The 27,476-nt window shown below is 41.1% G+C and overlaps 1 protein-coding gene across 1 annotated transcript; it reads right to left on the bottom strand.

The window, feature by feature from the left end:
• Positions 1-1,253: 1,253 nt before the first annotated feature.
• ptges3a (prostaglandin E synthase 3a (cytosolic)) lies at positions 1,254-26,932 on the bottom strand. Its single transcript, XM_080217944.1, has 8 exons — positions 26,793-26,932; positions 10,930-11,043; positions 6,472-6,541; positions 5,706-5,804; positions 5,341-5,433; positions 4,228-4,290; positions 2,085-2,112; positions 1,254-2,004 (listed from the first exon to the last, which is right to left on the bottom strand). Coding segments are annotated over exons 1-8 (489 nt in total). The 5' UTR covers positions 26,795-26,932; the 3' UTR covers positions 1,254-1,984.
• Between the last annotated feature and the right edge of the window lie 544 nt (positions 26,933-27,476).

Below are 27,476 nucleotides of genomic sequence, written 5' to 3'. Positions count from 1 at the left end.
AGTTCTGTTCACACAAGGCATATAAACACACAATCCCTTCACAGCTGTGCTTCACCCATCTCCAAAGAACTTGGAAGAATCAAACTGACTTCTTGTGTACTTCAACCTTTGCAGCAGCATCTCCAACCATCTAGGCCCCATGCCCTGGAATCCCTTCCCTAAACCCCTTTATCTGTCACATCAAAATCCACCACTGAAAAGATTTTGGTCACCCCCAATGAGTTACATGTAAAACATTCTTTTGGGTAAAGTTGTCAGCTTGACACAGCTTTCATTGTCATTCTTTTATCTGAGCCAAGATGTCAGAAAACAGACAAGTGAGAAACTCAAACACCATGACCACCAGCTTAACTTTCTCAGCCACACATCTCCATCCCACCTAACACAGCTTCTCCATAACCCTTGCTACTTAGAACGGTTCCTCAACCCAAAGTTAAAATTCTCTCCTGTTTACAAATTTCTCCATAGTTTATACTCTCTGCACTGTTGCAAATTTTCCACCCACACCCTGGTTCTTTGATTCTGGTCTTTAGTACTTCCTTCCCCATCACCCACCCTCCAAACCCTTTAAAAGCCTCCTTAAAAGCCATTTCCTTGGCCAAGTTGCCAGTCACTCCTCCTTAGGCTCTACACCTGTTCCATTTTCCCTGAGGTACCCTGTAACATTTTCTACATTAAGCTGCTGTGCCAATACAAGTTTTGTTGCATTTCAAATTAGTCTTTCGGCAAGGATAGATATTAAACAGATGCTGAAACTGTTTGGCATTATGCCTGTACTTAGCTGTTTAATCCCAAGAGGAACTTCAGAAGCAGTTATTTTGGATAGGACTGAGAAACATTAAGTACAGAATTATTTTATGTTCTTCATTAGTCCAATGCAGTCAAAGTGACCAAGTCAATACCTTTGGGCAACTGTGCTTTAATAAGTTAAAAATAGGAGTTTTATCCTGTACAAACTAGATTTAGATTCAGAATACATCAACTGAAGTAATTGCAAAAAGGGTTATACCCAAGTTAACTCGTGTAGTTTATTTCAGCCAAGAATTGCTAGCCAAGTTGCACGCACACAAGGACCATAGACAAGTCTTCTGGATTTTTTTGGGAGGGGAGTGGTTAAAACAGGAATTGCTGCAACAATACTAAAATATTTTTAAAAAAGTTAAATGTAATTCAATCAATATTCAGCAATCTAAGGAAAGATTAATCACATCCATACAGGTCCTATACTCTTTGAAATAACAACACAGAGCAGGTTTAAGTGTTAACAGTTTATTAGAAAGATATTGTAGGCTTAAAAAAAATTCCATTGCATTTGACATAAATTGAGGTTCAGCTTGTACTGAGCAGATTTCACAAAATACATCCTAAAGATAGTGTATTAACATTTTCTTCAAACTTGCATTCATACTCAAGACAGTGCAAATACACTTGGTCATCTAAATGTACAGCCACTTAAGATCCACAAGCGACAATGTACAGCTTTATCACTCTTCATACTAACAGATGTAGAAGCTCAAGGGTCAACCAATACCATTAACAGTTTTAGCCAATTATTAGGGATGGAGCCACTTTGAAAACTTATTTAAAACCTCAGCATCCTAATTGCTGCAGAATTAGCTACAGTGGCTTTATTGATACTGAAGACATTCAGTACTAGATTGTAAGGGAACATCTGACTGCAAGGTTTAGTACTAGTCAATACAATCACTATAAATAACTTAAAATTTTTTTTTGCAAAGTCCTGGCAAATTGGAATCTGTACATAATGGCAGGTTTTTATATATACTGTACTGTACTGGTAAGCAATTTGTTCAACACTCTGGTATGCATCGACCCCTAGAAAAGCCTTTAAACAGGTTGAAAGTGGATTGAAAGATGCACCACTGCCCTCAACAGCTATCAACTTATAATTGTTTTGTTAAAAATTAACAGTTTAATGAATGCTTTTCTTCCAATTCCCTGAAGCCTTTTTCTCCCCATTCATTTACTCTAGATCTGGCATTTCTGAAAGAGAGATATAAAACACTGAGTAACAGCAAAAAACTTTAAAAACTTCACTTTTAAAAACCCAAAATTCTACTTACTCTCATCATCGCTGTCCTGCGATCCATCCTAGAATAGGAAAATTAATATTAAATATTGATATATGACATTAATTCACTGTTTAAGATGGGCAAGTAGCACAACTCAACACCAGCATAATACCTCCAGGCATTATGACAAGAGGAACCACAAAGGCAAAACAGTTTTTTTTCTAATTACACTACCACCACTTTCCCATTATACAATAGTATCCAGGCATTCCACAGCTACAGTCCAAATTGCAAATATACTTGGTCGAGGGGGCAAAAGATTGTAGGTTTTACCTTCATGTCCTAGCATTCAAATTTGTTGGTTACACCAATTTAAGTCAAGTATTCCTTTTCAGTGGTCACCATATTGTCACATCATACAAACCCAACAGACTTCAAGTTAGAAATGCAAAATTAAGAGAATCTATTGGGTTGTGGGAGTGGTCTCTAAGCTTTATCCACAAGTCAGTGGAACAGGTCAAGATCAACTATGTTTTATGCACAGTTTACCTCTGACTATTGAATTTGTCTAAGAGATGTGTTGTTCTTTCACTTTATTGCCTGCATTTTTCTTTTCCCTGGCTATACATCCAAACTTATTCCATGCCTCTAACTGTGGCTATATTATTCCAGCCGAATATTGCAGCTGTTCATGAACCTTCCTGGCCTTGTGGAAAGCAGTTAATTTCATGCACAAGAATTTTCAGCATAACAAGCACCAACAGATTTCTGGGGAAGTCGACCTCCATCCCAAGTTATATTTAGCTACAAGCACACTTATTTAGATAGGAACAAAAGCAAAGATGCTACAAAATGCATTGTGAGCTTATTGAGACAGGGCTAACGGTCAAACACCTAGTTTATTTATAAAAGTTTAAAGTTTGTTAGTCACAAGTAAGGCTTACATTAATACTACAATGAAGTTGCTGTGAAATTTCCCTAATCGCCACACTTGGGCACCTGTTCAAGTCAATGCATCTAACCAGCACATCTTTCAGATTGTGGGAGGAAACCCACACAGACACAGGGACAACATGCAAATACCAGAGGCCCAAGCTAGGATTCGAACCTAGGGCCCTGACGCTGTGATGCAGCAGTGCTAACCAACCACTATACAACTGTGTAGTCTGTTAACGTGAAAGAATTTTGCATTTATGCAGCACCTTTGGCATAGAAAAGGGTCCCACAATACTACACAGAGCTGCAAGGGAAAACACTGACAAAAAATAGAGCAGATATTGAAGCAATAACCAAAAAAGGTTGGATTTAAGGAGGCAGAGGAGTTTAGGAAAGGAATTCCAGAGTTTGGAACCTAGTCGCAAAAGCCAGAGTCACCAATGGTGGGTTTAAGGGAAGGGGATGAACAAGAGGCCAGGGTCAGAGGCCACATGTGAGAATGGCAATAATACTGGGGGTCATGCCTGTACAATCAGAAATAGCAATTTCCAAGGTGGAAATATGGCAACACAGATCCAATTCTCTCACTTATTCAATTCTAAGTTTGAGAGGCTGGCACAAAGACAAAATAAACACTCAGAACTAAAATCATATCCCAAATTGACATTTTTCAATCCACCTAAAAAATCTTTGACTTTGTTAGATCTGAAGAATGCAATTCATCAACTTCCTGGTGTCAAAGAAAGTTTCCTTATTTAAGGAAAGAGAGAGAAGTAACACAGAATGTGGACAGGGCGATGTTCCCACAAATACAGTACTTGTGCTCATTCGGATGTCCCCTTTATTTCTCTCCAAAAAGGATAGCCTGAACCATAGACTTGTCAATGAGTATTGGACAGACTCAATGCACCCCAAAAAGCAACTTAAGCCACGTTTACACATGCAATGCACGAAACCGACAGGTAGAAAAAAAACGTTTGAATCCAGCTGACAAAGGATCATCTAGACTCCAAACGTTGGCTCTATTCTCTCCCCACCAATACTGTCAGATCTGAGATTTTCCAGCATTTTATTTTTCCAGATGCCAGCATCTGCAGTATTTTGCTTTTAACATTTGAAAAATAGCTGAATCATGGATTTTAAACCCTTGCAAAACTAGCTATAACTTTGTTACTATGCTGCCCTACAATCACATTTCCATTTGACAGAATTAAATACTACTGAAAACAATTCAACAAGCCAGTATCTTCATACTTACATCATCCATTCCATCTACGTCTGGGATGTCACCATCATCATCTCCCCCCATATTGTTCATCATCTAAAAGAAGTTTTTTTTAAATTTAAGTTTTTTCCCAAAAAGTTCTTTCATTCTATTGCAATACACATTAAAAAGGAACAAGTGAGACATTGGGTTGGTGCCAGGTACATACCAGGATAGTCCCAGTTCAATCTCTAATCAGTGCCAAACTGACCACAGCTGGGATGCCCTAATTCCTCAGGAACAGTGAAAAAGGAGTGTATAACAAGCAATGATTCATTGTCTTCACTCTCCATTGATCTCATTAGAAAATAGCACTAATAGGGTTGAGTAGCAGCAAACTAAGTCAAGTCATCGAATCTGTTTTAACCTCCTATCTGTGCCCGCAAATGACCAGCCACACTTGGCTAGGCCCTGAAGGACCGAGAAGGGGCACAGAACTGAATTCAATGCAAATCATTTTCCAAAGGAAAAAGGTTTGCCATTGACACCAATTCAAGTTTGATTAGCTTTTTGAAAAAATGTTTTACTCAGTTATGGGTTAAAGGCACAAAATATTTTTCTCTTCAGAAATAGGAGGTAATGGCAGTGATAGTGACACTTGACCAGTAGTCCAGAGACCCAGGTTCAAAGCCCATCCTGGCAGATTGAACTCAAATCTGGAACGAAAGTCCAATAACAAATGACCATGAAACCATTGCTGATCATTGTAAAGATTCATCTGGTCCTTTAGGGAAGGTAATCCTGTGATCCTTACCGAGTCTGGCCTACATGCGACTCCAGATCCACAGCAATGTGACTGACTCTTAAATGCCCTCAAACATGTGGGCGAGATGTTACTTGCAGTGCATGCTCTGGGCATTAAGCACACAGGAAGGCAAGCGCCAGAGCAGATAGAAGACCCAAACTCAGCAAGAAGTGAGACATGGTTTAAACAAGACACTGGAGCAAGTTCAATGCTTTCCAGGATTTTCCTTTCCCAGATCAAGTTTCCTCCTTCAGGTAAAATATACTGATGATCAAAATGTCACATATAATATGCATGACATCAAAAAAGATAGTTAAAAAGGAGTAATAATTTGCTAATTCCAAACATGTAGACATTCTTACCTGTGAGAACTTTTCAAAGCTGGATAGATCTTCTTCTTCTGGGTCATCATCCCAATCTCTCCAGTTATTGAAATCCACTTTGAGCCAGTTTAACTGTAAAAAAGAGTGGTCAGCCAGTCATTCGAAGCAAGTGATATGGGATAGTAAAAAAGCAAATATAGCAAATGATAAATGCAAACTATTTTTAATGTACATATCCAGCATCCACAAAGTGCTGAAAATACTCAGGTCTGACACCTCTTGTGGAGAGTGCGAAAGTAATACTCAACTCAAAACATGAACTGTTTCTCTTTCCACAGGCTCAGCCAGACCTGAGTTTTTCTGGCACTGTTTTTAAAAACTTAAATACTGCAACAATCTGTTACCTTTGCTTTTTCTTTGGTTAACCGTGGCCATGCTTGACCAGATTCTCCTTTTCTTAAATAGCACAAGACGGATCTGTCTGTACGCTTATGTTTGGAATCCTACAGAATATATTGAGAATAGACATCCAAATTAAGCAGATTGGAATAATTATACTAACTTGCAACAATGCCTATTTTAGCAAATTTAAACAGGTGAGTTAAAAACAGGTTGGACTGCTATAGGACAATATTTCTCCAAGACCACAATGGGAGGTAAAACACTGTCAGCAACATTCATACTTCTGAATTGTTAGGGAATGTAACAGGGACTGAGGCCCAGGAGTAGATCGCGTAACTACAAGGCAGAGGGCAGGAAAATATCTCAATCTACTCAAAAAAACTCAACCCCAACTACAGTGGTACCCCGATTTAGCGCAAAATTGGATATGACACAATATGACAGATGGACTTTTTTTTTGCTCTTTCCAGTTTAGTGATTTAACATGACTGCGATAACATTTTATGGGAACCCAACCATCACGTTACAACGGGGCTGCACTGTATATAGAATTTTATTAACATAAGCAAGACCACTTCCCCAACTACTGCAACCCTTTCTAAAGATTGTAATACAATATCTACAGAAAAGTGAACCACAGTTACTTTGGTGGCAAACTGAACAAATGCACCAGCAGAGTTTGGGAATGGGTCATCAGCATGCTTTTTTTGGTTAAGAAATGGATCTAGAATATAAATATAAATTCTTCACGAGATCACCAATACTTACACTTGGGTCAATTGCATTATAAAGGTTAACTTCGTTAAAGTGTTTCACGTTCTCAGCTCCTCCAAGACAGCTACATGGAAAGAGACAAGCCATACAAAAAAATGTTACTATCCTGCTCTCAAATCACAGCATTTTTAAAATATGGTTTTACTAGGATTAAGTTACTGCTTGTTCAATATTGTATTTTAATTTACTTGCATTCCATATTTTATGGTTCATATCCCAAAACAATCTGTGAAAGTCCATACAAGTGTTATAGCAAACAGGTGCAGCCTTTAGAGTGTGTGTGACCAGAGATAAAAGAAAACCTTTTGCATTGTAGCTAGGCACATCTTCCAGGTATAAACTTTTAAATCAGAACTGAAAAAAGTACACAATAACTGTTCTAGCTGCAACTGCAACTCCAAACACTTTTTGCCAATTTGACTTGCTGCCCCAATCCCAATTACACATCACTGGCCTTTTACACTGTTAATGAAGTTGAACACAAGATTTGAGGAATAGCACTTCAAGCAGCCAACATAATTAAGGACCCCACACACTCCAGACATACTCTTCCATCGGGAATAAGATACAAAAGTCTGAGGTCATGTACCAATCGACTCAAGAGCTTCTTTCCTGCTGCCAGACTTTTGGATGGACCTACCCCTTGCATTAAGTTGATCTTTCTCTACATCCAAGCTATGACTAACACTACATTCTGCACTCTTTCCTTTTCTTCTCTAGGAACAGTATGCTTTGTCTGTATAGCACACAAGAAACAATACTTTTCACTGTATACTAAAACATGTGACAATAAATCAAAATTCTACTAGGAAAATTCAATCCTACGTTCCTAATATTGACTCCAAGGACATCAGACTTCAACTATAGCGTACATCGTCTCATGGGCAATGGGTGCTAATATAGTAGAATGGATGTGCTATAACTTCCAGCAAAAGAATGTCTCTTCTTCAAACACCCTCCTGCCCCCAACCGTCGTAACAGTGCTGGCAAGATGGTTTACATCCTTGGTGCCAACTTGCTTGTTAATGCAACCTGCTCCACTTTGCATGCATTGCCCATCCAACTTGGCTGTCATCTCCTACCTTCTTCTGCACTCTATTATGCTGCATTTAGTCTTCTGCTTACATCAGCCATACCCATTTACCTACCCACGGTAGTCTGATGCATATACATTCTCCCAGTTCCCTTCACAATCCCCATCCGCAATATCTCAGTACTGAGAAAGTTTATACCAGAAAAATGAATGATTTCCACTCAGATGAGGGAGAATCTGTTGAGTCTTCAGGATGTTTATTTTTAGCACCTGCTTTTCACCATTTGGGAACAGAAGGGAGGTGATAACAGCAGAGGCCAATCCTCCTGCCCAAATATTAACATGCAGGCTGGACTGGTCAACAGTGGGCAACCACAACAATGAAGTCTTGGTAGCTTTTCTCCTATTCCAGCCTGAGGACATTTAAGCCAACTGGTGCTCTCAATGCTCCAGGTGAAAACCAGTTAGATCAAAGACCTTCAAAGCCTCTACGATTCAATGCTACATTGAGCAGTGCAGTTACCAACTGAGCCATTAAACCTTCATCAGGAAGGAATTGAACAAGACAAGGGTGGAAATAAATTTGAGCATGTTCATTATTTAATCTATATTTAAACCTGCAGAATTCCATTACCACATGTAGGTTAAAGGTCATTATTTGAAATGAAACAATTTTCAGCAAAATGGACAAAATGACACCTCATCTCAAAATTATATCGTGCTAATGCTGCTAGCTCCTCATATACAGATCTCTCAGTCAACTGAGAAGTAAACTTGCTGCATTTAAAGCCCAGCTAAAAAGTCTGCAGAGCAAACCCTAGCTTAGGAGCTTGAGAAGCTCCAGAGCCCCTGTAAAGAATAATGTACGGAGAAAATCTTCCTTTTCACAAAATGTGGGAGTGCAGAAGGGAAAGAGAAAAGTCGTCTAAAATGGTGGACAACACATTAAAACAAAAAACCTACAGAAAATGAGACCATTTTCTACCTCAAGTTTTTTTAAAAGGGTCATAAGGCTGCCAAATTGAGTGAATCCCCTTCCTGACTTTGGTCTCAAAATGAAACTAGAGCATGCAGGTGACAACAAAGTCAAAATCTGCCACTCCCTTCAGCTCAATTTATAAACAAAATGCACAAACAACAAAGTCTTGGGTTTGATTCCCCATTCCATGCTGTTAGCTGATGAGAGCAAAGATAGCAGTTGCAATGGCTTCAGATTGGGAAAAATTTGCGAGCTTTTGCGCAAAGATGCTTCACATTCATATGCAGCTCGAGGTATATATTGCAATTTCAAATATGCCCTTTTAATACTGATCTGATGACCCATCTTCAGGAGCTCACTGCATCAAACATGTGCTGCCATTTGCCTAACTTGCACTACAGTGCACAATAGGAACTTAATTGCCGGTTCTTGGGCATACTGTACCATATTTTCAGAACAGCAGTGCAGATTCAGATGTTGCCATTTCAGCCAATACACATTATCTCTTTGCAAAAGCCACACAAAGCATGGGGGGGGTGGGGGGAGGAGAGGAGAGAAGAGAAGAGAGAGGGAGGGAGGGAGAGGTAGAGAAGCAAAAACAACTGGCTCTCTATATACACAGTTGTGTATTTAACACTTCTGTAAATTATCGGTAGTAAGCTCAAGTCGACAGATACACATGGCAGCCATTGGTGCATAGCTGGCATCGCCCCCAGGTTGGGGGGGGAACACTTGAGATCCTGCCCTTATTTGGTGACAACTGCTGATAAGGAAGGACACGAGACCCGGTTTTAATGCTCTCCAGTCATTGCCTCCCAATATGCACCATCCATGATCATTTGATTAAGATACCAGAGGACTCCAAATGCCAATTAAACTATAAAAGATCAAGCCAGCAACTTGGTCAGGCAAAATGACGACTTTTAAATAACCAGATAAGTAGGATAAATTCACCACCCGCACAGCAACCTACTGCAAAACATTTACCCTCCCATCTATAAATATACAGCACGCACCAATTTTAAAATGGAAATTAAACTATTACAACTGCTTTGCTAAGAAGCATTAATGTTTTTAATACACATATGATTCAATGGTAGCTTGCTTTAAGCCTCATGGTTTTTAACAGAATTGCACAAAGGCCCAAATTAATCTTCTGAATAACTGTGGTAAGATCATTGGATACTGTCATCTCTCTCAATAAGAGATTATCCAATTATCTGATGGCTGAAGGAAGCAGAGACAGAATGAACAAACAGGGTTTTTCCTCAAGAGATCCTGCACTGCACACTTTCTGGGAACCAACTCAAAAGTATTGGCAGAAAGATCCGAAAGTCTCCTCAGCTGCTACTCGAGGTGAGAAAGGACTGTATATTAGAAGTACAAACAAAATTGACGGCTTCTGATAATTAACATATGCACTTCCATATCGTGGCAACCGTCAAAGTTCTAAAATTTCAAGTATTTACATACATTTAAAACATAAGAAAAACAAATTTTCCATCCAGAGCTCATGTCACCAACTGTGGTGATCAGCTCAAGTCATCCTCATAATTCAGCATGGGTAACACTTAAGGAAAAACCACAAGGTGAGCATACTTTTCCCAATGTCTGCATGGTCCCTGTGGTGGCTTTACATGCCATGCCAAGTTCCCAATTATAATGATCCCAGTTTGCAACATTTGAGCCTTTCCTCAAGGAAACTTGAGAAAGGAAATTTGGTCAGTGCATCACTTTCACGTGTTAGTTTATCCTGACAATACAACATTTTGATGGCCCAGTTTTGCGCTTAGAGCAGCAGGATGCAGATTCAGAATCTTCATTGTGATTTGCTAATCTCAGGCTGTACCAAGTGATGGCCAGGTGCATCCACAGCGGAGAAAATATTTGAAGGGAAGGTTTCTAGACTACAACCACATACTTCATCAGCCAGTACAAGAATAGTACTGGTATGCTCACTTAGTCAAGCAACAGCATGTAACAATGGGAAGACACAAAGGAAAACAGATAGAAGGGAGACAGGAGAGCGAGAGAAAAACACGCAAAATACATTAGTGCTGACTGAAATCTCTTGCGCAATGCTAAGGCATTCTTTCATGACAGAAAAATGAATTCAATCTTTTGTTGACCACAAGTCTTTACAGTTAATATTCTAAAATGGAAGAACTTAAATAAAATTGGGTGCTCTGCAGTAAAACAAATTCCAGTGCAGAGGTTACACAGATTTGTGACCAAGTCTCAGAAATACAATAGTGTTGCCAATGTCAGCGCTTATAAATTACCAGATTAAAATACTACAACTTTTATGAACAATAATGAGAAATGCTATTACTAGACTAGAGCCCAAATTCTTTTCAAACACATTTAAGATATGAAATAAAGCTGTCCCTAAGCTTATGACAGACATTGACATAAATGGGATTGAATATCTACTACGTACCTGAATGTAAACTTCTCTTTTTCAAAATTTATTTCAACATCCTTACTGTCTTCTACACAAAATTCAACAAAGACGTAGTCTCTTCGGTCATACCACTTTGCAGAAGCTGGCTGCCTAAAAGCATTATGGGAGTGAAAACAATCAAAGTTTGTGTGAAAAAAGGCCACAAGTTCTCAAAGCCACATGCAAAACATTCCAAGAGTGACTTTAGTGCAATTCAGTCTCTAGGTTCTGTTGCTGTGGAAAAACAATTGCATTAGGTCAGAGGTTCCCAAACTTTGGGCAAGGTGGAGAGAGCAAAGCAAATGAAGAGCCACCAACATGGTCACATAGCCAAGGAATTCATTTAAGGAGTGATCTTACCTCAGCAGAGATGTTTGAATTGTCACTAATGTGTAGAAACCAACTCTAGACCCAGCTACTAGAACGGAGGAGATCGAATGCCTGATTCTAGACAGCAGCAGGGATTTAAATGCCTCTGCTGCACTGAGATCACCCCATACTGCATTCTATGGTTATATGATGTTGCTTCAATTAAAATTAAAGACAATTTCCAAGTGCTACATGAAAAGCAAAAGATCTTGAAGCAATTAGCTACAATGCACACAATCTCTACATGTATTAAGGACAGGGTGAGCATTTAGAACTACAATTTCCCCACAGCTTTTAAGATCAGAGGATTTAATGCTGTTAGCCTTTATGCTCTCAAAATATTGTTGTGTTTTTTTTTAAGGGGGGGGGGAGGAAGAGAAAACACGACTACATTTGAATGGGATATGAATCTCTGCAGGGAGGGGTGCATGCATCAAACACTTGGGATCCTCTGAGCTAAGTAATCAGAACCACAGATCCAAATGCAGCTTCACAACCCACTGCAAATATCCTATAGAAATTAACGACATCATTTAAGCAAATTGTGTGGATTCTCTTTTGCCCATATACAGCACCGAGGCCCCAATGCCTGAAATGATGTATTAAAATACTACACAAATGCAGGATTGCATAAAAGCAAAAGAAAATAGCAATTATATATGGGGCAACATAGGTCAGAAAAGGTAAAAGATAATGGCAACACAAACTGAAGCCCATACTACAGTTTTGGCATTACATTACTGATGCATAGAGAATGCAAGATGTGGAACACTGAATTGCATGTTAGGAAAACCAATGGCAAAACAAGTGAAATTTTATTTTCATAGAGTTCTACACTCTTCCCTCCTGATGCAGACAAGTACCGAATGTTTTGGCCTAACTGGCTCGTGTGGTCAGGCTTGGCCAGTCAAATATTTTCAATTTTGCTTGCATCATTGCTTGGCATGATAGCCTCACAACTGAGGTGATTGGGCACAAAGCTAACATTTTGTATCTGTTAACAATTTCTCAGGCTCTGGTGTGGAGAGCAGTAGTGACATTTAGCCGTCGAGTATATTGAGCCTAGAGATTAAATAGAATTCTCCACTTCCCAATGCTGGTTCAGTGTTCAAACATTAATCCTCAGCTTTGTTCAGAAATAGACAATTGCCTCAAAACAGGTTCAAGTCATACTTATTTCCATTTTCTATTTTTTTTTTTAGCCAGAATCAGAAAGCAGAGTTGCTGCACTTGATCACTAACCAGAGAAAAAGTTATGCAAATTCTGAGATCTTCTGCAGAAAATGTATTTATGACCACAACATCTGCAATTTAATAAATCATAGCCATTAACTGTTAAAGCTCACTTGTGCAATGGCCACCTGGACACCAAATGTCAGCCATTTGGTGAAACAGTACCTGAGCAAGATATTATCAGCAAAATAAATGGATGGAGAAAGGAGTGGCTCATTAAAGGAACCAAGCGAGGAAGCAAAACAAAAATGAGTCAAGCTTTCATTTGTGGAGAAAGGAAGAGAACATTCAGGGAACAACCAGATTGCAGAGGATATTGTGCACCAATTTTTGCATAGCATTTCTGGCTACTCCCATGACAGTAAAAATGCTCAGTTTTTTTTAAGTCACCTAGATTAACAGAATCCCCATTAATCTAGGTCTCAATATCAGAAAATACAGTGCAGAGCTTTAATACAAGCAATACATTGAGATAGCATGTAAACACATAGAATGTCACAGAATTACAAACCTCTAACTCCAGAACCCTTGACAGCAATGCTATTGCCCAAGATGTGTGAATTTGCCTATGCACTCATTTGCAATAAAAACAAAACCAAGAATGCAACATTCATCTAACATTGGTTAGATTGTTGCCTTATTAAATTATCAGAGTTTAGGCTCAGGTGCAGCATAGAAACAAAGCACCAGAATTCTGCCAATCTTCGGGCTGAGAAAAAAAGTGGGGGTGGTGCAAGGGGAGGAAGAGTTTAAAATGCAGCACAAAACTGGTTTCATTTGCACACACTCAGTTTAGGTCAACACCAAAATTTGCTTTCAAGAAAAGCCTACCTCTAAGCCATTTTCTTCATCTCCACAGCAGTCTGCTTCCAATGCACACCTGTTACCAGGAGTGCAGGACAGTAGTCCAGGTCAGAACATTTATTGTTTGCCCCCTTTATATTTATTTGTGTGTGTGTGTGTGTGTGTGTGTGTGTGTGTGTGTGTGTGTGTGTGTGTGTGTGTGTGTGTGTGTGTGTGTGTGTGTGTGTGTGTGTGGGGCGGGGGGGGGGGGGGGGGGGTGCACATTTGTCCATTGCTCTTCACAGGTTGCATTCAAAATGGCATTCACAGTAACATTCTCTGCCCGCTCCACCCCCATACACCAAGGGATGGCCTGATATGAACAATACTTCATATCATAGAATCCCTAGTGCGGAAGGGGGCCATCTGGCCTATCAACTTTGCATCAAACACAATCCCACCCAAGCCCTATTCCCGCAACCACATTTACCCTGCTAATCCCCCGGCACTAGTCAACTTAGCATGGCCAATCAACCTAACCCACACATCTTTGCACTGTGGGAGGAAATCTGAGCAACTGAAGGAAACCCACACAGACATGGGGAGAATGTGCAAACTCATGGCTAATCCATTTGGCCTACACATCTTAGGACACTAAGACAATTTAGCATGGCCAATCCACCTAACTTGCCCCGATAGAAATGTCACTACTGTGGTAACACTAAAACCAGATCTTTTCTAAGCACAAAAAAAAGACAAACTAGCAAATACATACAACAAATATCTGAAATTTGAAAGTCAGATTGTTAAAGGCTTATGGGCAACATGAAACATCTTTAGTTTCAGGCAAATCAGATTTTAAAATTTGAAGCAACTGATTTCTCAGAACTATAAGAATCTTCAACCACTGTCACAGATGACAACAAAATGACAATACTAAATAATTATTTGAATTAAAATCCTAATCCATGTATTTACATGCACAAGAAAAGCATTAGAAATGAGTGCCAGAGGACAACTGTCATTCCTATATTTAAAAAAATGGAAACTAAGCAAGGTCAGGTAACTACAGACCAGTCAGCTTGACAGGAACTGGAATCTTTACTCAAAGGGAATAGAAAAAAGTTCAGCAAGTTAATTTGGTAGCATGGGCTCTCGAAGTGCTGCTCCTTCATCAGTTGAACAGCACTCCAAAAGCTTGTGCTATCAAATAAGCTTGTTGGATTTTAACCTGGTGTTGAGACTTACTGTGCCCACCTCAGTTCAACAACAGCATCTCCACATCAGGAATAGAAAGAGGTCTAGAAACCAAATAGTCAGCACAGACTTCAAAAAAAAAGTCACGCTTTATTTGACTAATCAGATGCAAAGAATTGACAAAAAGTAGACATGGGCAATGCAGTATATTTAGATTTTTGAAAGGCTTTTGATGATCTTCGTTTACCGGACTCTTGATTAAGAGCAAGTCAGGACAGGCAGCCGAATTGATTGCGAGTTGGCTGCCAAAAAGAAGAGGGGTCAACAGCAGTTACTCAGATTAACAAAATTATACAAGTGGGAATGGTGCTCTACAGGAATCGGTACTAAAACCTTTATTGTTCACAATTGGATTCTGGAAATACAATTCCATATCCTGTTAATACAGCAAATACAAGCATGCAGAATTGGTGTTTAATTGACAATTTTAGTATATCAAATTTTGGCATGCAGATATGCTACATTCTGCTTACACAAGGCTAAATGGGGTAGGGGAGCAAAGGTATCTGGGGCACATTGGTAAATCATGCCTGCAATCCATCTGTCAGACCCTCACAGGTTTCAGTTTTGAAAAGCACTGCTCAGAAGGGAGAATGTAAAATAGACATGGTGATAATGTTGCCATTAGAGTAGTAGACCAAACTAGGAGACTAGTGCACCACTAATAAATCCAATAGGGAATTCAGGGCAAACTTAATTACCTAAGGAGTGGCAACAACATGCAACACTACATTAAGTAGCAGCGGAAGCAAATAGCTCAGTTGCAGTTATAGGAAGATAGAAATAAAGGGGGATCTCTGCCTGATACTTCCACCACCACCACCGGGGGGGGGGGGGGGGGGGGGGGGGCGGCGTCTGCTTCCCTTTGCTTAGGAGTGGAATTATATTTGAACACAAAAGCCTTTTCATGCACCAGGTAGCCATTCATTATCACTTATATTTTGCAGAGTCTGACAACTGGATTCATAAATCACATATCCAATGCAGGGTATTGAAAACCCTTTGTAAGAGCAGAATATTTGCTAACAAAACCCGAGTGTCACATCATATTGACAGAAAGCAATAATTAGCATAAACACCATCTGCTAAAGGCACTAAGCGGTTGCACACTGATCAGAAATTCAGCAGCATGTTCACTGTATTTACTGAGGAACTGTTTCCACAAAACCAGCACCCAACATGTAAAAAAAGTCAGATTGTGGACATCTGCTAGTCCTACAGTAATCACTTCTACTTCAATAAATATGCACACAAGCTTGTGCATAACATGAGGACAGTGCTGTGGAGGCCAGAATTGCCACCCAACAACCCTGGCATACTTCCATGGCTACATGCAGACCAGAAGAAATGTCATGCAGCAACAAGTTGCCAGTTTGGCAGCAAGACCAAAAAAGACTTGCATTTGTTTAGCATCTTTTCACAACCAGAAGTCTCAAAGCACTTCACAGCCAATGAAATACTTTTGAAACAATCACTATTGGAATGCAGGAAATACAGCAGTCAATTTGCGCAAAATATACTCCCACAAATAGTAACGTAATGATGGTTTTCTGATGTTGATTGAGATAAATATTGACCTGGATACCAGGGGTAACTCTCCTGCTCTTCAAAATAGTACAATGGGATCTTTCTCCTCTTTTTCCACCCAATCCCCAGACAACTTCTTACTCTTGGTTCATTTTCTCTCTAATCTTGTACATTACTTGACAAAACAAGACTTGAATATACAATATATTTCTCATTAGTTGATGGTCACAGAAAAATAGCATATAACCATCCACGCACACTTTTGTTCAAGAGCATAGCATCAGCTTTATTTGAAGTTTTCCTTGCAAATGAGATTTCAGATAGGGACAAACAGATGCAGCCTCATTTGAGGGTGATCATCATCAATATTAATGTCACATCATTTTCTACATCTTCCAGTGGGGGCTTCTTTGCACACAGAATGAGCCATTTAATCAAATAAGTGCATCAGAAAAGCAATTCTTCCATGTTTGAAAGGGCTATACTATCACATTGCAAAGAGAAATCACAATCTAGTTGTTCCAAAGTGTTTTACACAGTCACTTTGGAATGTCATTGCGGACAAAACAGGAGGCATTTCTGCACACACCAGAAGTCCAAATGAGATGATTTACCAAATTTGTTGATTACGGTTGAAACGCTTGACTTTTAAATTGCTATATCAACTTGACCAGGGCAGCATATGATGTCAGATCCCTACCATGGCAAAGATTCTCACCGTGAACTCTTGGTTCAGCACATCAAGAACTTAGATTCGAATCCTGCAGGATTCTAGTTTCCAGACAGATTTGAGGTAAAGGCAAATAAAGACACCTGTACGTGGTCTCCAATCTGACAAAGCAGAAAGGGAATTTAGAAAAACTTGGCAAAGTTTAGCTGCATTAGAAAAATATATCAAATACAATGCACTGACAAGTTGGGGTACTCCCTGATCCGTCAGGAACAAACTCAAGAGTTTTGGGCACCTATTCTGTTTGGCTTCTGCCATGCTGAATCAGACATCCAGGGAGGTCAGGATCAAATTATATAGCTGCTGGACTGGGTCTCTAGCAGGTGGCAAGAGATCCAACGAAAGCAAAAAACCTACTGGATTTCACCCTCGCCAATCAACCTGTTTGCATCATAGCATTTGTAAGAGTGACCACCGCACAATTCCTTGTAGAGATGCATTTCCAGCTTCACGTCAAGGATACCCTTCATGATGTGTGGTACGACCGTGCTAAATGGGACAGATTTTGAACATATTGAGCAACTGAACTGATCATCCAGAAGACACTGTGGGCCAATAGAGACAATGCATGCACCCCATATCAGTATCAATCTTGGTTCAATGGTAGAGGATATGCCAGAATCAACACCTGGCATATCTAAAAATTAGGGCATCAACCTGGTGAAGCTCTAACATAGGACTACCACATATACCCCAGCAGAAACCAGCATGCAATAGACAGAGCTAAGCAATACCACAATAGAACATATTTAACCTTTGCAGTCCTGTCACATCTATTTTTGAATAGCAGTGGACAAGTGAACTGACGGGTGGTGGTTCCACAAATACCCACCCCCCACCCTCAAAATTATGGGGGGAGCCTAGCACATCAAGGCAAAAATAAGGCTGAAGCATTTGCAACAGAAAGGCTGAGTGGATAGTGATACTTGACCTCCAAGTTCCCCCAAAATTTCAGGTGCTGGTTTTCAGCCAATTAGATTCACTACACTGGAAAAAAAGACAGGCAAAGGCATCAAATATTGCAAGGGCATTAAGCCAAGCACATGACAGCAACTGTACTGAAACACGCACTCCAGAACCAGCCACACCCCCAAGCTATTCTAGTACAGCTACAGCACCAATGTGGAAAATTACTCAGATGTGTCCTATCCACAAAAACAAGTCAAATCCAACCTGGTCAATTACTATCCCATTAGTCTATTCTCGAGCAGAAGAAATAGAAAGTGTCATTAACAGCACTATCAAGCAACATGCAGTTAGCAATATCTACTCCCCAATGCTCAATCTGGGTTTCGTGAGGGCCACTTGGCCCGACCTCATTAGTCCATATTTGGACCAAGGTTGTAAAGAGCTGAACTCCAGAAGTGAGGCGAGTGGTTGCCCTTAACATAGAGGCAGCATTCGACTAAGTATGGCATCAAGGGACTCAATAAAACTGAAGTCAATGGCAATCAGCAGGAAAACTCTCCTCTGGTTGGAATACCTTGCAAAAAGATAGTTGTGGACATTAGAGGTCAATCATCTCAGTCCTAGGACATCACAGCAAGAGTTCATCAGGGCCATTTCCTATGCCCAGCCAACTTCAGCTGCTTTAACAGCCTTCCATCCATCATAAGGATAGAACTGGGGATGTTCGCTGATGACTGCACAATGTTCAGCTCCATTTGCAACTCAGATACTGAAGCAGTCTGTGTCCATATATAACAAAGCCTGGACAACATTCAGGCTTGGGCTGCCAGTAGCAAACAACATATCCATGCCACAAGTGTTAGACAACAACCATCTCCAATGAGAGACAACCATCACAACATCACATTCAACAACAATACAATAGCTGAACCCCTCCCCCCCCCAACTATCAACATCCTGGGGGCTGCTATTGACCAGAAACTGAACTGGGCCAGCCATATAAATACAAGAATAAACAAGACAAAGTCAGAGGCTGGGAATCCTACATACAGTAATTCACCCAACACCCCAAATCCTGTCCACCATCCATAAGACATGTCAAGAGTCTGATGGAATACTCTCCACTTACCTGGATCAGCACAGCTCCAACAAAGCTCAACACCAGCCAGGACAAGGCAGTCTGCTTGATTGGCACTCCACCCACCCCTTCAACACATATACTCTCCTCCACCACTGGGGCACAGCGGGAGTGTACCATTTATAAGATATACTGCACCAAGATTCCTTTGACAACATCTTCCAAAACCTCATCCTCCAACATCTAGAAAGAGGAAGACTGCAGACACATGGAGACCACCATCCACAGGTTCCTCTCCAAGCCACTCACCACCCTGACTTGGAACCACTGTCCCTGGGTCAAAATCTCAGAACTCCCCAACAGCATTATGGGTGTACCTACATCACACAGCTCAAAAGCAACTCACCACTACCATCTCAAGGACATTAGAAATGCTAGCCCAGCCAGCAACACCAACATATGAAAAAGAATAAAAACAAGTCTGCTCAACTCTTGGTCATCTTTGGAAGTGCAGATGGGAAAAACAGGAGTTGAAAATTAAAGATCAACTACAAAAGTGAGCCTGTCATCTTTTGTATAGTACATGACTTAGACATTACAGCTTTGGGGAATACCTTGAAAGATCCCACCTTTTTGTACTATCACTCAAAACAAAGTGATATTAATAGTCCTGATTCCTGGATTTGATCACGACCATGCAAATTTAGGCCTAGGTACCATAACACACCTTGGATACCAAATGGCAACATGTCGCCAGTTAACATCTCAACTAAAAACAGCCAAACATTACCAAAAGCTTTCATTTTTAGGTTCACATTGAAAAATGTTGAATACTGAAGACATCTTAAGTTACCATTTTGAGCAAAAAACAGCAACTGCATTGAACAAAACACAACTTACCCATGCCGAATGCAGATGTATTCACCTCTTGCATGTTAGAGGAATGTAAAAAGTGCTTGGAGAGGAGGTGGCATGCCAACAATCCAGGCTACAACCTGGGGTACTTGTTCAGATGTAACCAACCATGGTGTACGCCACAAAAAGAGCTTCCTGGCTTAAACAAATAGAACCAATCCATGCGACATGCACCAGTTACCAATGTCCTAAATTGAGACTAGTAAGCTGAAATCATCTCACTTGAACTAAGGTCCCTTATGACAACAAGTAGTAATGTGGAGATGCCCGGCATTGGACTGAGGTGGGCACAGAAAGAAGTCTCAGAACATCAGGTTAAAGTCCAACACATGACTCACCTAAAGGAAGGAGTAGCGCCCCAAAAACCTTGTTATAAATAAACCTGTTGGACTTTAGCTTGGTATTGAGCGATTTCTTACTGTGCCCACAAGTAACATGCAGCTTGTTCCAGACATCTTCATTTAGTTATGCTCCTGCCTCCCCTTCAGCTCGGGCTTGGACATCACTACTTGCTGTAACCTTAAGGTAATCCAAAAGCTGTTTGTGAAAAGCTTTAAAAATTCATACATTAGGGTACAAAGTATAAAATATCTTGCCTGTTGCAGCACAACCTTCTCTCTAGCTAACACAGTAAGCAACAACCTGGGAGTTCACAATCACGTATACAATTAAATCTAGTCCTTTAAAACACACTGATTTATTCCATATCAAAAATCTTCAAATTTCCTGGGCATAGAAGTTGGCCACACGTCCAGTGCAGTATAATACTTCAACTGCTTATTACTAGTTTTCCGGCCGTAAGCTAACAGGGCATGATTCAACCACACAGAACGAAGCAGCCACACATTCATCCTCATCTTTAGAATGCAAACTTTTGAGTCATCCTTTCCAACGATCACCCCTTACTTTAATTCAAGGACAGATACAGCTCCATCACCAGATTTTCCAGAGTCCTCATTCTTTTGAGAAAAAACACGTAAATCAAACTAGTCACTTTTCTTAAAACATTCAAGAATCCAGTTCAGCACACAAAAGCAACTGAGCCAAGATCACCCACATCCAATAAATAAAATGTTAATAAGCCATAAAGTCTTCAATCAGCCATCTTGTAAAAGGAATTATTTTGTAGTTGGTATGCACCAACTCTCAGTAGCTTGGATTAGCAGCGAGTACCACCAGCTAATTTATCATTGTAATAACCTAGTTAACAGCATTCAGCACAAATTCAGAAAGGAAAGAAGCTTGACCAAGCTCCTTAACCTAGAGCAAGTAATAGGCAGAAGCAAACTGTGCATGTCCAATAACATGACGTAATTCAACTTCAAAAAGACTCTTGGAAATTCCAAGCAAAAGCTATTAAACTCAAAAGCTATGGGATTCACAGCAAGTCATTGGAATGAAGAAACTGGTTGAACATGTGCTCATTATTGCTTACCGTTAAGCAATTTACATCATGGAGTAGGACAGTAGAGTTGGGCATTCAAGGGCTTAGTGTTGGTTTATAATTTTGATGAAAGACTGGGTTACAGAAACTTAATGCAAAGTGATTAAATTTGCAGACGATACCAAAGAGAAACAGCAGAATCAAAAAGGTCACACTACAGAATGAATCAGGAGAAAATTTGCAGCGGACAGAATGGCAGATAAATAGAGCACTACGCAAAAGAATAGGTGATAACATACTGCAAAGGCAGTTAAATAGCATAAATGAAGTCTTAGTAGACACAATGATAAGCACATCAAACCAATGCAGAGCTGCAAATCAAAGCCCATACAACATTGAACTGCAGAGCCAAAACAATCGAGTAAAGTTCAGATGAACAGCGATCAAACCAGTGTTCTGGTCAGAAGACACCATCAGCATTACACCCAGTTCTGACGGTCAAGAGAGAAACAGGGATTCAGATTCATAGGTCATTGGGATCTTTTTAAAGAGGGACAGGTTGCATCTGAGCTGGAGGGGGACGCCAGATTTGCTGGTGCTAGGGAGGGTAAGATCCTCAGCAGCAAGGAAGCAAGTGAGGAGCTGAAACCAGATGCAATACTCAGCAAGGACAAGCTGAATAAACAGTCAGGAGCATAGCAGGGAGTGAGGAAAACCTGTTGGATTAAATTGCATCTCTCTCAATGCAAGAGGGCTGACAGTTAAGACTTATGAACTCAGGGCATGGACAGTTATGTAGGACTGGGATAGAATCCTGTGTAGTTCGGGGAATTAGCAGGGTAAATACCTGGGGTTGCAGGGATAGAGTCTGGGATTGTCATCAGTGCAGGCTCAATGGGCTGAATGGCCTCCTCCTGTACAGTAGGGAGGCTATGAACTCAAGGCATAGATAGTTACGTGGAACTGAGATATTATAATAATTGAAACATGACTAAGGGAGCAACAGGACTGGCATCTTAATGTTCCAGAGTACAGGTGCTTTAGGCGAGACAGAGAGGAAAGAGAGGAAGGGGAGTTGCATTCTTGATTAAAGGGAGCATCACAGCGGTAGTCAGATGGAATAACTAAGGGATCATTCAACAAGACTGTGTGGGTGGAATTAAGAAATAAGGGGATAGTGACCTTATTGGGGTTGTACTGAAGGTCTCCAAAGTCAACCGGAATTAGAATATGCACGGAGATTGGGGAGACTTGCAGGGGTAATAAAATAGTAATTGTTGGGGATTTTAATTTTCCTAAGATAGACTGGGACTGCCATAGTGTCAGGCTTAGATGGGGTGGAATTTGTTGAGTGCGTTCAGGAATGTTTCCTTAGGCAATACGTGGAGGGTCCTTCATGGAAAAGGAAAAAACTAGACCGACTCTTGGGAAATAGGACAGGCTAAGTGACTGAGGTGTCAGTGGGCAGACACTTTGGAACCAGTGGTCATAGTTCTATTAATTTTAAAATAGTTATGGAAAGGGACAAAACTGGTCCACAGGTGCAAGTCCTAAACTGGGGCCAGGTGAATTTTGATGGAATTAGGCAGGGGCTTGCAAAAGATTGACTGTAGTAGTTTGAGTGCAAAGGGACCTCTGGCAGATGGAGGCCTTCAAAAGTGAAATAGCTAGAGTTCAGGGTTTGTACGTCCCTGTTAGGGAAAGGCCGGCAGGAGTAGGGAACACTGGATGACAAAACACACTGAGCTTTTAGCCAGGAAGAGGACGCATGGCTCAGATACAAGCAGCTGGAATCAAGGGAAATCAAGAGAAAGAGGGCACGAGTTAGTTTTGGCCGAGAGGATTAAGGTGAATCCAAAGGGATTCTAGTAAAGAAAAGAGAACAAGAGAGAATAGGGCCTCTCAAGGACCAAAATGGACATGTGTGGAACTGCAGGAGATGGATAATGTTCTCAATGAATGTCTCATTTGTTTACCATGGAGGAAAACAAGATTTGGGAACCTAGTAAAGTTAATGGCAATATATTGGGAACAGTCCACATTAGAGGTGGTGATGGGCATATTAAAATGTACAAAAGTGGATAAATCTCCTGACCCTGACCAGTATATCCAAGAACACTGGGTGACTGGAGGAGAAATTGCAGGAGCCCTGACTAAGATACTTACATCATTAGTTATGAGTGAGGTACCAGAAGGTAGCAAAAGTTATGCCCTTATTTAAGAAGGGCTGCAAAGAAAAATCTGGGAATTATAGACTAGTAAACCCAACATATGCGGTGGTAAATTACTAGAGAGGATTCTGAGGGACAAGATATACAGGCATTTGGAAAGATAGGGTTTGATTAGGAGTAGTCAGCATGGCTTTTTGCGTGGGAGATCATGTCATACAAATTTGGAGTTCTTTGAAGAAGTGACCAGGAAGGTCGATCAGGGCAGGGCGGTAGATGACATCTATATGGAATTCAGTAAGGCCTTTGATAAAGTTCCACATGGTAGACTGCTCTGGAAGGTTAGATCACATGGAATCCAGGGAGAGCTGGCAAATTGGATATACAATTGGCTTGGTGGTAGGAAGCAGAGGGTTATGTTGGAGGGATGTTTGTCAGACTGGAGGCCTGTAACGAGTGGTGTGCCTCAGGGTCAGCGTTGAGCCCACTGCTGTTTGTTAACTACATCGATGATTCGGATGAGAATGTGCAAGTCTGCAGATGATAATAAAATAGGTGGCATTGTAGACGGCGTTATGAAAAATTGTAGCAAGATCTTGATCAACTGGGGAAGTGGGCCAAAAAAAAACAGCAAATGGAGTTCAATACAGACAAGTCTGAGGTGTTCCATTTTGGAAAGTCAAATCAAGGTAGGACTTTCACAGTGAATGGTAAGACCTTAGGGAGTATTGTGGAACAGAGGGACCTTGGAGTTCAGGTACATGGCTCTCTAAAGGTAAATACAGCAGTGAAGGAGGCTTTTAGCATGCTGGCCTTCATCAGTCAGGACACTGAGTATTGAAGTTGGGAAGTTGTTGTATTTGTACAGGACATTGGTGAGGTCACAACTGGATTACTGTATTCAATTTTGGTCGCCTTGCTATGGAAAAGACATCAAACTTGTGTGTGCGCAGAAGAGATTTACAAGGATGTTACCAGGACTCAAAGGACTGAGTTATAGGGAGAGATTGGAAAGGCCAGGACTTTTTTCTTTGGCACATAGGAGACTGAGGGGTGATCTTAGAGGTGTATAAGATTGAGGGGCATGGATAGGGTCTTTTTCACAGTAACAAGTCTCTTAACACCAGGTTAAAGTCCAACAGGTTTATTAGTCAGCACAAGCCACTGGCTTTCAGAAGCACTGCCCCTTCATCAGGCAAGTGGGAGTTCTGTTCACAAACAGGGCATATAAAGACAAACTCAATTTACAAAATAATGGGTGGAATGAGAGTCTTTATAGGTAATCTTGTTTGTGAACAGAACTCCCACTTACCTGATGAAGGAGCAGCACTCCAGAAGCTAGTGGCTTGTGCTACCAAATAAACTTGTTGGACTTTAACCTGATGTTGAGAGACGTCTTACTGTGTTTACCCCAGTCCAATGCTGGCATCTCCACATTAGGGCTTTTCCCCCCAGCGTTGGGGGCATAGGTTTAAGTTAGAGGGGAGAGTAATGAGAACCCGAGGAGCTATTTATTTAACACAGAGTGGTACGTATGTGGAACGAGCTGCAGGAGTAAGTGGTCAAGACAGGAGCATTGACATTTAAAAAGGCATTTGGACAAATATGTGGATAGGAAAGGTTTAGATTAATATAGGCCAAATGCAAGCAAATGGGGTTAGCTTAGATGGGCTTTTTGGTCGGCGTGGGCCTGTCTCTGCGCCATAGATTCCACGATTCCAACACTGGAGCCAGAGACAAAATTCAGGCAAGCTTGCCCAAGCACTATAAATCAGATTAATGAGAAATTCTGATCAGTGATCTTATAACTGTGGAAGCTTCGATGTCCAGGATTTTTTTCTGTACAATAAAGTACTGAGGACACAAGATTCAAACTAGAAGGGTACCACATTTTGCCAGAGCATCATATTCAACAATGCAGCTGATTTTACACAAAGAAAGAATCTTTTGTCCCTAGTTCCAAATTTTATACCATCCATATCTCACGACTGCTACTTTGCAAAAAAAAAGCAGATTGCTGTTGAATTCCTTACACCATCCTCTTCAATCTGTAAGCATGAAATTGTACTTCAGAGTCTTGAGCTAGGATTCAATTACTATCAGGATTTTTTTTTTCACTCCAAGATCGTACCCAAGCTGTTCCCCCCCCTCCCAACCCCTGTGTAAACATGCCTAGTTTTCTTGATCTCCCCTTGTAAGTGTTTCAAGGTACCTAATTCCCAGCAACACTCGAGTTTACTTTCTCTACTGCATACCCTGGAGTGTTCCCAACGTGGTACTGTACATGACTTACAATGATGCGGCAAAAAAAAACAATTTCCCAGACTTCTTGATATCTCGGGTTAGGTTGTCCAGTAACATTTATTGCTCCAAATCATCGGCGACTGGCGAAAATATGTCGCACCCCACAGTCCTCGGAGAAGCTTTGTGGTCATTCGAAGTTTCTGGATTTTCTAGCACTGTGCGCATAAGGCGGTGTAGGCAAGGGGAGAGACACTCAAGCGTGCAGATTTCTACAATCGAAGCCAGGGTTACTCTGTTAATAATGGCAGAGTCAAAAGCGCGAAGAGAGAAAATTGTGTTTGCGGCGAAGAATGCACCAGGGTAGGAAAAGAGGACGAGACTGCGTTAAATGGCGGCTCCTTCAATATTGCGCAACAGCCAAAGCCCCCCCCCCCTTAAATCCTGCCGCCAAAAGGAAGACCACCAGTGAAAAAACAATTCACCTTGAAAAAAACATTTAAAATCATTGAAAAAGGGAAAAGAAAATCCGATAAAGCATTAACGTAGAGAAGCCCGAAAGATTTGTGCGTGTGCCCGCGCCTGCGCGCACCGGGGGAAGAGAGAAATTTCTAGAAACCGCAGTTTCTCCAAATCGTTTCCAAACCCGCTGCTTTATTCTGTGCTGCCGGTTGATTCAAGTAAAAAAGATCAGGTAAGAGAAAGAAAGAAAACACACATGTATCGTTGTGGGAATAAGCCGCACATTTTCAACGATAAAACTGGAATTAATTGCGCTGGAACATGACAGTCCCGCAAGGCTGCCGTGCGTTTCCACTCACGTGGAAGCAAGCCGACAGCGGGGTTTCTTTCCCCCTCCCCCCGAAAAAGCAACATTTAAGCGGCTGCAAAATCATTCACGCAGTGAGAACGTAGGGTTTCCCCAACCCATTTGGGCATTAAATATTCTCCCAACCTGACGTAGTCCCGCATTTGCAGCCCTCGAGAATTGAGGTTTGAATAGGTATTAGCTAAAACACGTTTCGGCTACCAGAAAAGGAACTCTGGAAATATAAGATGTTGCAACCTCAAAATCTTTTACCTTCCATTTCAAATCTCCCCATCTTAAGTAGCTTTTAAAAAAAAACTGCAGCGGCCTAGGCTAGCGAAAAGGCGCCTAACTCCCAAAGCCTTGCTGGCCGGCCCTCCCACACCACCTCCTTACACGAGTATTGCGGAGAAGGCGCCACTGGCTTATTGAGGCCGCCTGCGGAAAGCATCACTTACATGGTTGCTGTGTAGTTAAAGCTCTACTCGGTCGTCGGGGAGCTCACAAGACCAAGTGGCGTCTGGAGAAGCGCGTTCTTGCCTTTTTTTTGCCCCCTCCTCTCTACCTCGCCCCAGACAAAGTGACGCAGCGCACGCCACTCGCTATGGTTACGGCGTTAACCGTGTGTGGGGCACGTGGCGCTGATTGGCTGCCTCCGCTGCGAGGTCCGGGCTGGACTTCCGGCCTCCCCCCTCCTTACAGCTGTCAATCAAACCGGCGTGTGCCTCTTTAGACGTTCAATCGCGTTTTTACGTTCCCAAATAATGAGTCAGGAGAAAATTGTTTACCGCGGATTAATTCTCTTCTGACAATATATTCTCCCCCCTCACTTTTTCCAAATTAATTTCAAATCCTCTCTCTCCAAATGTCCTGTCCTGTCCTTCCGATGATCAACGGCATCCATTTTAGCCCCGCCGCCACAATCTTGAGCTGACTCGACACTTCACTGCCAGATTCCCAAAAGGGGTCGCTTTTTGTTTTAAAAAAGGCTCCATTGTATCATTTGAAGATCCGCGACTTTTCCTCATTACCTTTTGATTCTTGGTATGCTGAGGACCTCTTTACTAGCGTGGGATCTTGTTGTGCTCAAAATGGCTGCGGTGGTTACCTCCATATTGTGGAAATTGCACTTCAAAGTGATT

Source organism: Carcharhinus amblyrhynchos, chromosome X (assembly GCF_965287045.1).
Source record: "Carcharhinus amblyrhynchos chromosome X, sCarAmb.v2.hapA, whole genome shotgun sequence".
Classification (NCBI taxonomy): domain Eukaryota; kingdom Metazoa; phylum Chordata; class Chondrichthyes; order Carcharhiniformes; family Carcharhinidae; genus Carcharhinus; species Carcharhinus amblyrhynchos.
This window is presented reverse-complemented; position numbering and strand designations above follow the sequence as displayed.

Excerpts from the sequence above, each read along its gene's own strand:
- ptges3a (XM_080217944.1), bottom strand. Across the intron at positions 6,542-10,929 it reads AAAGAGAAGTTTACATTCAG|CTGTCTTGGAGGAGCTGAGA; the intron begins GTACGTAGTAGA and ends CTTTCCATGTAG. Across the intron at positions 5,434-5,705 it reads TAACCAAAGAAAAAGCAAAG|TTAAACTGGCTCAAAGTGGA; the intron begins GTAACAGATTGT and ends TCTTTTTTACAG.